Source organism: Lucilia sericata, unplaced genomic scaffold, assembly GCF_015586225.1.
Source record: "Lucilia sericata isolate MDLA Ls3-8-SP2 unplaced genomic scaffold, ASM1558622v1 Contig000266F_arrow, whole genome shotgun sequence".
Lineage (NCBI taxonomy): Eukaryota > Metazoa > Arthropoda > Insecta > Diptera > Calliphoridae > Lucilia > Lucilia sericata.
The window spans coordinates 77,761-87,500 of NW_023994291.1; the positions used below are offsets into that span (position 1 = coordinate 77,761).

Consider the following 9,740-nt stretch of genomic DNA (forward strand, 5'->3'; position numbering starts at 1 on the left):
AGTTCTAGTTCAGTTCTAGGTCAGTTCTAGTTCAGTTCTAGTTCAGTTCTACTTCAGTTCTACTTCAGTTCTAGTTCAGTTCTAGTTCAGTTCTAGTTCAGTTTTAGTTCAGTTCTAGTTCAGTTCTAGGTCAGTACTAGTTCAGTTCTAGTTCAGTTCTAGTTCAGTTCTAGTTCAGTTCTAGGTCAGTTCTAGTTCAGTTCTAGTTCAGTTCTAGTTCAGTTCTAGTTCAGTTCTAGTTCAGTTCTAGTTCAGTTCTAGTTCAGTTCTAGTTCAGTTCTAGTTCAGTTCTAGTTCAGTTCTAGTTCAGTTCTAGTTCAGTTCTAGTTCAGTTCTAGTTCAGTTCTATGTCAGTTCTAGTTCAGTTCTAGTTTTAGTTCAGTTCTAGTTCAGTTCTAGTTCAGTTCTAGTTCAGTTCTACTTCAGTTCTACTTCAGTTCTACTTCAGTTCTAGCTTCAGTTCTAGTTCAGTTCTAGTTCAGTTCTAGTTCAGTTCTAGTTCAGTTCTAGTTCAGTTCTAGTTCAGTTCTAAGTTCAGTTCTAGTTCAGTTCTAGTTCAGTTCTAGTTCAGTTCTAGTTCAGTTCTAGTTCAGTTCTAGTTCAGTTCTAGTTCAGTTCTAGTTCAGTTCTAGTTCAGTTCTAGTTCAGTTCTAGTTCAGTTCTAGTTCAGTTCTAGTTCAGTTCTAGTTCAGTTCTAGTTCAGTTCTAGTTCAGTTCTAGTTCAGTTCTAGTTCAGTTCTAGTTCAGTTCTAGTTCAGTTCTAGTTCAGTTCTAGTTCAGTTCTAGTTCAGTTCTAGTTCAGTTCTAGTTCAGTTCTAGTTCAGTTCTAGTTCAGTTCTAGTTCAGTTCTTCAGTTCTAGTTCAGTTCTAGTTCAGTTCTAGTTCAGTTCTAGTTCAGTTCTAGTTCAGTTCTAGTTCAGTTCTAGTTCAGTTCTAGTTCAGTTCTAGTTCAGTTCTAGTTCAGTTCTATGTCAGTTCTAGTTCAGTTCTAGTTTAGTTCTAGTTCAGTTCTAGTTCAGTTCTTGTTCAGTTCTAAATAAGTTCTAGTTCAGTTCTAGTTCAGTTCTATTTGACTCTAGAGACTAGCCAAAAGCCTAGTCTATAATTTAGTCTATAAACTAATCCATATAGTAGTCTATATACTACTTGATACGCTAATTCATAGGCTACTCAAGAGAATAGTTAATAGACTAGTCGCTAGGCTATTCAATAGACTAGGCCATATGCTATTCACTAGAATAGTCCATAGACTAGTTCCTAGACTTGTCAATGGACTGGTCTATAGACAAGTCTATTGACTGGACTATAGACTATTCAATACATTAGCCAATAGCGTCCAACTTAACTACCCTTTGTTTTTTTCTCATTCGTTTGTCCGCTCTTCCTCTCATTACTATTTTGTTTCAGATGGATCTTCTCACGCCGTGACAGCATATGTGGACTGGGCAACTAACGAACAATAGAGCTTTACCTTATATTTAATGGAGTTCATTTGGAAAACACTTAAATTCGTAAATTTGCAATGAAGGGTTAACATTAAGCGTGCTATATCCGCTATACTACTACCTTAGTTGTTTTTGTATGTTGAAGAATTAAATTTTATTTACACTATTTTCTTCTATTTGTTTTATACAAATAAAAAAATACCGGAGTTTTTATTTTACGAATGCAAACTATAAAAGAAAGGCGATAATAAACAAAACACAATGATGAACACGTCATAGAAAAGAAGTAAAAACAAAAAACACACAGCAAAATGAATAAAAACCTAAAACACACCGGAGACTCATTTTTTACACTTTTTTAGGTTTTTTTTCTTTTGGTCACACAAGTGAAAGTCATTGGCATTTAATTCATAGAAAATTTGCATAAACTACAAATTAAATATTACAAAAAATAGCTAATGATATTTTAAATTAGGTTAAGGTATTTTTCCAGTAATTATTTCTTTATTTTTTGCAAAAATTTACCACAGCAAAACTGGTATTAGGCAACAAAAAATTGTGGCAAAAAATCAATATTTGTTTCCAATGAAATTTTATAATTTTTTTCATTAATTTTTAAGCTTAAAAGAGTTTAACTATTATAAAAAATCAATAATTATTAAATATAATAAAATGCCTTTTAAAACTTTAATATTTAATTGAAAAATATTAAATTTTTGCCCAAACGTGTTTTAGGTGGTAACTTTTTTCCTACGCATTACATTTAACACTTTTTATTTTACATTTTTTATACAATTTGTTGGATTTGATAGTACAAACTTCAATAAAACAATAAATTCTTTTAATGTTTAATTAAATTTTTATAATTTTACTTAATAAAATATAAAAGAAATTACCGATCTTTTCACCACTCAGAAAAATAAATTTACAATAATGAATACTCGAATATTTTTCTTTTCTTTTTGCAAAATTATTTAAAGAAGATGTCACTTTCTACAACAAATGCAAAAAATTACAAAAACCACTGGCAATTTGTTTTTGTTAATGAGTTATGTACTGTCACAGCTTGCCTGTTGTTGTTGTAAATGCAAATAATCCGCTTGGCTTGTGAGGTCACTTTTCAAAACACTGTTTTTTGGACATTATTGACTACCGAGTACTGACAAAAACGATTACCTTAATAGTCAATAAGGTAACATTGTTAATTTAGTGCTTTTTCGAACATAACAATGAAAAGCACTAATTTATTTCCTATTTTAATTATGAAATAACTGCATATGTAAATCAAATAAAATATCTGGAGTAATCAGCAACTTGATTTCAGGAAACACATGGACAAATCTAAATGTTCTTCTCAATCTATAGGAATTCAGAATATATACTTTATAGGGCCCATAATCTAGTCTATAGTTTAGTCTATAGTCTAGCATACAGTATAGACTATACCCTACAAACATTAAGAAGATATCTTCCATAGAAGATAAAAAAGCAGTCTAGTCTAAAGTCTACAATAGATTAGTCTATAGTCTAGACAATAGATTAGTCTTTAATCTAGACTATAGATTAGTCTATAGTCTAGACTATAGATTAGTCTATAGTCTAGACTATAGATTAGTCTATAGTCTAGACTATAGATTAGTCTATAGTCTAGACTATAGATTAGATATCATCTAGACTATAGATTATGTTGTAGTCTATACTATACACTAATCTATAGTCTTAACTTGTTTTTTTTTTATTAAGACAGTCTTGTATTTAATCGAAACTAACACTTTTGACCCATATTAATTGGTTAACTGTAATAAATAATTTATTTAAGTGGTTACGGCAAAAGTAACTATTAGAAATACGGGTACATAATTGAAATGACTTTTCAACACTAGTCACAGGAATGACTATTTAAATTTTAAAACGTTTGAAACGTACCACAAAAAAACTCGGAGCAAACTTTTGCATTATATTTTCTACATTCTTTTAAGCAATTATTTTATGCAAATTCAGTTAATTGTTATTAAGTTTCAATTATTTTCTTCAGTGTCAACTTATTGTTTTAAAATTTTAACTGTGCTTTTAGTAGAAAAGTAAGTACATATATGTACAAAAGTGGGTATGTATGTATAAAGTCTTGCTCACAATGCTGCAGTACTCTACTCTGCACTCCTGGAGTTGAAAAAATAGTTTCAACTGTTCCAAGTATAGATAATGGGTCTTATTCGTAATTATTACAAACAAAACTTATCGAATAAAATCTATTGATGATCTTGGCTTGTTCGAAATTTTTACAGTGTCTCACAAAAGTTTTCGAATTCAGTTTTTTTTATAAGAATATACATATGTAGACATAGATTTTCTTTGATATTTACTTATAAATATCTTGTTCTTATCGATTCTACAATAGCTATGGATACCAAAGCATTTTGGATAGAATTTCTGGAGATATACCACTCACATCCAGCATTATGGCGTTTTAAAAGTAAAGAATACAAAAATAAAACATTGAAAGAAGAGGCGTATATAATTCTAATTGAGAAAATGAAAGAGCTTTATCCCGAGGCGAATAAGGATATGGTGTTAAAGAAAATAAATACATTTCGATCTTCATACCGTCGGGAAAAGCGGAAGGTGCAAAACAGCATGAGGAATGGATCGTCTAAAGACAATATTTACAAGCCGAAATGGTTTTTCTTCGATAAATTAAAATTCTTGGACGAACAATATGGTGCTAAAGTTATTACACCGTCCATGCATGACGTGGTAAGTGGAAATGAGTAATATGTAGTAAAAAAACTTACTTTTCATACCAATTTAGGAAAGAGAAGATGAGGGTTCATTAGTAGAGCAACTAATTGCATTAGCGGAAGGATTTTTGGCTAAAAAAGAAAACTCTTATGAGGACGATGCAGCTGTGGAGGAATTGTTGATAATTATTTTTATTTATTTTTTATTGAAAGAGAAAGATGAGGGTTCATTAGTAGAGCAACTAATTGCATTAGCGGAAGGATTTTTGGATAAAGAAGAAAACTCTTATGAGGACGATGCAGCTGTGGAGGAATTGTTGATAACTATTTTTATTTATTTTTTATTGAAAGACAAAGTAAGCAGATTTTAGAAATCGGTGTTTAGGTAGAAAATTCCAAAGTGCTTTATTTTTCATAAAATCTTATGTATGTAGGATGTACGTATTCTTAGTTGATTTCTTTTAAAATAGTTTTAATAATTTTTATATTTTTGTTAAATTTTATTTATGTTATTATATTTATTTTTCAAATTGGATAAAAAACTTGAAAAGTTTAAATGAAATAACAATTTTTATATATGAAAAATGTTTTTCGACTGTTGCTTGTCGTCAGCGGTAGCAATTGTAATTAATTTCACTACTTTTTAACAACGGCAAACATCGAAAGCCGTTTCATTTTATTTGTTCGGCACCGGACTCTTCTGTTACTTATTCATGTTGTTGAATGAAATTGTTGTAAATTTTGGTAATTATTATTGTTATCTCGTACTTGTTATCAGTTATTTAGTAAAAACTTTATAAGCAAGTGTTAAGATGTCTTCAATTTACGACAATTTGCCTTTGGTAAGTACGATTATTGAGATAAATTTGTTGTTAAAGTACAAAAAATATTTTGAAATTTCATCTCAATAACAGGAGCATCCTCGCAAATTGATACCGGCTTTATGTCAACAGTTTTATCATTTGGGATGGGTTACTGGTACCGGTGGTGGTATTTCGATTAAATTGAAGTAAGTTAAAAAAAGTTATTAAATATGTACTTTAATTATGAAACTGCAGACTAATTTTAGTAGAAAGAAAGTTATTTCCATAACGCAATAGTTTAAATCGTAATAGCAAAGATTCAAACCATGGAGTTTAAAAGGTCATTGCGAAACAAAAATGTTATGATTAGAATGTACATATTTCAGAAGATTTTACTTTTCAAGGTTGTCACGTTTTCTATCTTCTAAAATGTAATAACAAAGCTTAAGTTTAAAAATAATTCAGGAAAATATTTACTTTATAAATTTTTGCACATTTCTAGCAATGAAATTTACATAGCTCCCAGTGGTGTACAAAAGGAACGCATTTTACCCGAAGATTTATTTGTACAGGACGAAGAGGGCAAAGATATACAAATTCCGCCCGATTATAAGCAGTAAGTTTTCAATTCGTATTAACTAAACTTTTCAATTAAATAAAAAAAAATTCCATTTTCTTCAAAGTTTATCCAAAAGTCAATGTACACCACTCTTTATGTTGGCCTATCGTCATCGTAATGCGGGCGCTGTTATACACACACATTCCCAGCATGCTGTTATGGCTACTTTATTGTGGCCCGGAGAGGAATTCCGTTGCACTCACTTGGAAATGATTAAAGGCATTTTTGATGATGAATCAAAACGTTATTTACGTTATGATGAAAAATTGGTGGTGCCTATTATAGAGAATACTCCGTTCGAAAGAGATTTGGCGGATTCTATGTATGCAGCCATGATGAAATATCCTGGTTGTTCAGCGATTTTAGTGAGACGTCATGGTGTTTATGTTTGGGGTGCCACATGGGAAAAGGCCAAAACTATGTAAGTGTTAATTAACTCTATAATTTATAGATTATTTTTATTAACTTTGTCTTCTATAGGGCGGAATGTTATGATTATTTGTTTTCGGTGGCGGTTGAAATGAAGAAAGCCGGTTTAGATCCTGAAAAGTTTCCTTAAACATTAAAATATTTTGTTAATAATTTTTGTTTGTATTTTAAGTTAAAAATACATATTCTTGGTTTATTTTTTGTTTAAAAAATTAAAAAATCTCTGAAAAATTATAAATTGTATAACATAAAAAAATAATAAAAACAAAAATTCTGGCATCACATTCGATGACTTGGTAGCTAGTGACTTAGATGGTAGCTTAAGTTTTAAGTATGCAGGTGTTTGTAGGTAGGAATAATTTACATAGAAAGCTTCCCTCATTCCCCATTTGACTCCGTTTCCTTTTATAAAACAAAATTGTATTGGCGTCTTAAGCAATTAATTTCTAAACTAGTTTATTAAATAAAACTAATATGCAGAAAGTTTTCATCTCATGCGACGCATTTTACGCTCCATTTTACGTTGTTTTTTCTCATTGATTTCGGGTTCCTCTTGTTCATTCTTTTGATCCAACCAAGGTTTAATTACACTACCCCAAAGCATCCATAAAGCTCTGAGAGGTGCCAATAATAACAAATACCAAAAGTAATTGGAGATTAGTACCAACAACATGGTGCCCGAGGTTAAAATAATCAAGTCCTTGACATTTCTACAAATTAATAGATTTTAAAACTTAACATAAAGTTCCCTTATAGAAATGATAGTTAACTTACTCCGCAATACCACCTTCCATATTCAAATCATTGCCAGAATCCACTAAAGCTCCTGTTTCGGAAAATTTAGGTTTAGACATAAAAGCCATAAACTGATAGGCAGCCCCCAAGGTTAACAAAGCCAAAATACTCATAATCTGTTAAAAACAGAAAGAACATTATTTTATAACTTATTGAGGAGGATTTTTTGTTTGTTTTACCACTTACCACTGTCACCTTGCCTACTTCAAAGAATATAAAATTAACTAACAGAGAGGCGGCTGCACTTCCTAAGGCCATATTACGATAAAAACTTAAGGTGCCCTTGTTCTCTTCCACTATCTGTTTGGCTCCTTTTGTGCCTTGTTTGCCCTTTTGTTGTGGCTGTTTTAATCATGTTGTTATTACTAAGAGCTGGAATTTTTGCGATTTTGGATCTACTTACCGCCATATTTAATTGATTTAATTGAAAATTTATTAATAAAAACTTGAAAAACGATTCGTTGACCAGATCTACTTTCTATTTCTTCTTTTTCTCAAGGGTTTTTCTCTTTTTTGTAGCAAGTGACAACTGCTCTGTTTACGATTGTGTGTGATGACACGCGTCAAACAAGACACGACAGTAAATGTCAATTTAGGTGGCATTTACACGGTATTGTTTTTAGTTTGTGTTCTCAAACATTTTTTTAATTGCTTTCTTTGAAAGTAAACAAGAAGTCGATTTTTAACAAAATCGATTATTTGACTTTTTCAGAAGATTGACGATTTATCAAGAATACAGTCGATTTCAACTTTTCGAAAAAAGTGATCTTTAAATCGACTTTTGAACTATCAACTTTTTGTTGAAATAAATGGTAGTTGTAAATATTGTCTTGTGGAAAAATGTATAAAAGTCGACTTTTCATAAATTGTAAAAAGTCGAAAGTAGAAAATGTCAATATAAGAAAATATTTATAAGCTGATTTTTTTGCTACAATAAAGGCCCAAATAGACTACACAAGCGGCTTGACAAACATACCAATATTTTACGTTTGTGCAAGCCTTTTGTGTAGTGTATGAGGATGTTTCGTGTTTGTACAAATGCTTGCTGTTTGTTTGTACAAAAATTAAAAAATTTTGATTTTTACACAAACATATTGAATTTTTGTCAAACCATTTGTATGGTTTATATTCAATAATAAAAAATTTTTCAAAAAATTTACATTTCTAAGAAAAATTGACATCTGTATCTTTGAAAGTCCACAAAAACGTGAAAAAATCGGTGTTTGCACGAGCAATGATTACACAAACATTACTCGTGCAAACACCGATTTTGTGTGCGAATGAAAAAAGTGTGAGCGAATGAAAAAAGTATGTTTGATAAGCCGCTTGTGTAGTCTATTTGGGCCTTAAGTGAACAAAGTTGACAAATGTTGTAAAGTCGGAAAAACTGACTTTACGTAAATAACAATAATTTTAAAAGTCTCTTTTTTGTTTCAACAATTGAATTTAATAAATCGACTTTCGGACAATCAACTATATTTATAAATGATAAATACGCATCGACAAAGTTGCTAAACATATAATTGAAAACTGCATTTTTTAATGACGACATTTCATAAAATACAAAAAAACTAAAAGTCGACATTTTGTTTCAACTATAAAATCCTACTAAGAACAAACAAAATTCTAAAAAGTAAAAATATATATTATTAAAAAAATTAAAAAATATTTTATAATTTTAATCGTTTGTTCGAAAACCCTAACAACGTTAACAAACTTCCAGTCTGGCATCTCAATAAAAGTAATATCTGACAGGGTTGGCAATGTTGGTACAATTGTACTATTTTTTGTACAAGCACAATTGTAAACCACTGACCAAGGTATATTTATTTTATAAGGTAGTGTTAAGGGCGAATTCAAAAAAACTTGGGCGAATCGAAATACAACACTGTACAGTATTTGTTTTTGTTTAGGCGAATTCTGGTGTAGGCACAATGTCAAAAACAGCTGATTTATAATATGAGGCGAATTTGTAAAAATTAAAAAAAAAAAAGTTGTTTGTAAATAAAAGATTTTTTGAAATATAATAAAATTGTTAAAATTCTTCGTAAGTAGCCAAAGAATTTGTCCAGCGTTTAGAAAGTTGTTTAATGATTTTCCCTATTAGGAACACTCTTCGGTCTAGACAAGAAAATGCTAAAATAACGTTTGTCGGCTGATCAGTGGAAGGCTTGTTTGCAGCAGAAGGACACAAAGGCTCAACAATTATTTATGGATATAATTATTTTAAATAATTGCCTTTTCAAGTTTTTAGTGAAATCTTAAACTACAGACCTCACTCCATTTTTCTCTTTTTTGAATGTCTTTGGGCACATTAAAAAATGTCCCACCTCCAGCCTCCACTTTCTTCCCACATATTTTGCAACAGCGCATTGTTTTTTTTTTAATTTCACAATAATAACACTTTTATCACTCACAATTTTTCACAATTTGATTATAAATTTAGTTTTACTTTTAAAAGCACACTTTTAAATGTCAAATTAAAAATATAAACAAACTTTGACATTTTGCATACATTAACCAAACGTAAACAAAGTTTGACATTAACTCTACACCGCGGCGAAAAAACATGAATGTGAGCAAAAAATAGTCAGCTGTTTTGTTAACACTACCTTATAAAATAAATATACCTTGCCACTGACTACAAAACTAATTAAAATTTAGGTAATTTCTCGTTCATACAGAAACAAATCAATAGTAATCAAACAGAAATTGCTGAAACAAAGTTGCTTCATAGAAAGAACAAAAGGGGACGAGAAAATTTAATGATGTCTTGATTTGGTCTTTGGAAAAGATATAATAATTGGTACAATTAGTGTCTAAAAAGTACCTATTTTAAAGCTAATTGGTACAATATGAAAATTTCATTTGCCATCTCTAATATCTTTCTAATCTCTTGTTTTCTTTTTGA

The 9,740-nt window shown here is 30.2% G+C and overlaps 4 protein-coding genes across 4 annotated transcripts in view; 3 read left to right on the forward strand and 1 right to left on the reverse strand.

Moving 5' to 3' along the window:
• Nucleotides 1–3,330: 3,330 nt before the first annotated feature.
• LOC119602971 lies at nt 3,331–4,688 on the forward strand. The gene is made up of 3 exons (XM_037954813.1): nt 3,331–3,526; nt 3,844–4,199; nt 4,255–4,688. Exons 2-3 carry the CDS (start codon nt 3,846–3,848, stop codon nt 4,552–4,554), a joined length of 654 nt encoding a protein of 217 aa, XP_037810741.1. The 5' UTR covers nt 3,331–3,526; nt 3,844–3,845; the 3' UTR covers nt 4,555–4,688.
• A 145-nt stretch (nt 4,689–4,833) lies between these two features.
• Nucleotides 4,834–6,341, forward strand: LOC119602970 (probable methylthioribulose-1-phosphate dehydratase). The gene is made up of 5 exons (XM_037954811.1): nt 4,834–5,025; nt 5,098–5,192; nt 5,489–5,602; nt 5,670–6,026; nt 6,086–6,341. The coding sequence occupies exons 1-5, from the start codon at nt 4,996–4,998 to the stop codon at nt 6,162–6,164; spliced, it is 675 nt and encodes a 224-aa protein (XP_037810739.1). The 5' UTR covers nt 4,834–4,995; the 3' UTR covers nt 6,165–6,341.
• Nucleotides 6,342–6,463: 122 nt separating this feature from the next.
• LOC119602972 (transmembrane protein 208) lies at nt 6,464–7,491 on the reverse strand. The gene is made up of 4 exons (XM_037954814.1): nt 7,233–7,491; nt 7,016–7,171; nt 6,809–6,945; nt 6,464–6,744 (listed from the first exon to the last, which is right to left on the reverse strand). Exons 1-4 carry the CDS (start codon nt 7,236–7,238, stop codon nt 6,522–6,524), a joined length of 522 nt encoding a protein of 173 aa, XP_037810742.1. The 5' UTR covers nt 7,239–7,491; the 3' UTR covers nt 6,464–6,521.
• Nucleotides 7,492–9,511: 2,020 nt separating this feature from the next.
• Nucleotides 9,512–9,740, forward strand: part of LOC119602969 (peroxisomal membrane protein 11B) — a 1,354-nt gene continuing 1,125 nt past the window's right edge. The window contains exon 1 of the mRNA XM_037954810.1: nt 9,512–9,740. This exon is cut by the window's right edge and continues 228 nt beyond it. The gene's annotated coding sequence lies outside the window, so the exon portion shown is untranslated.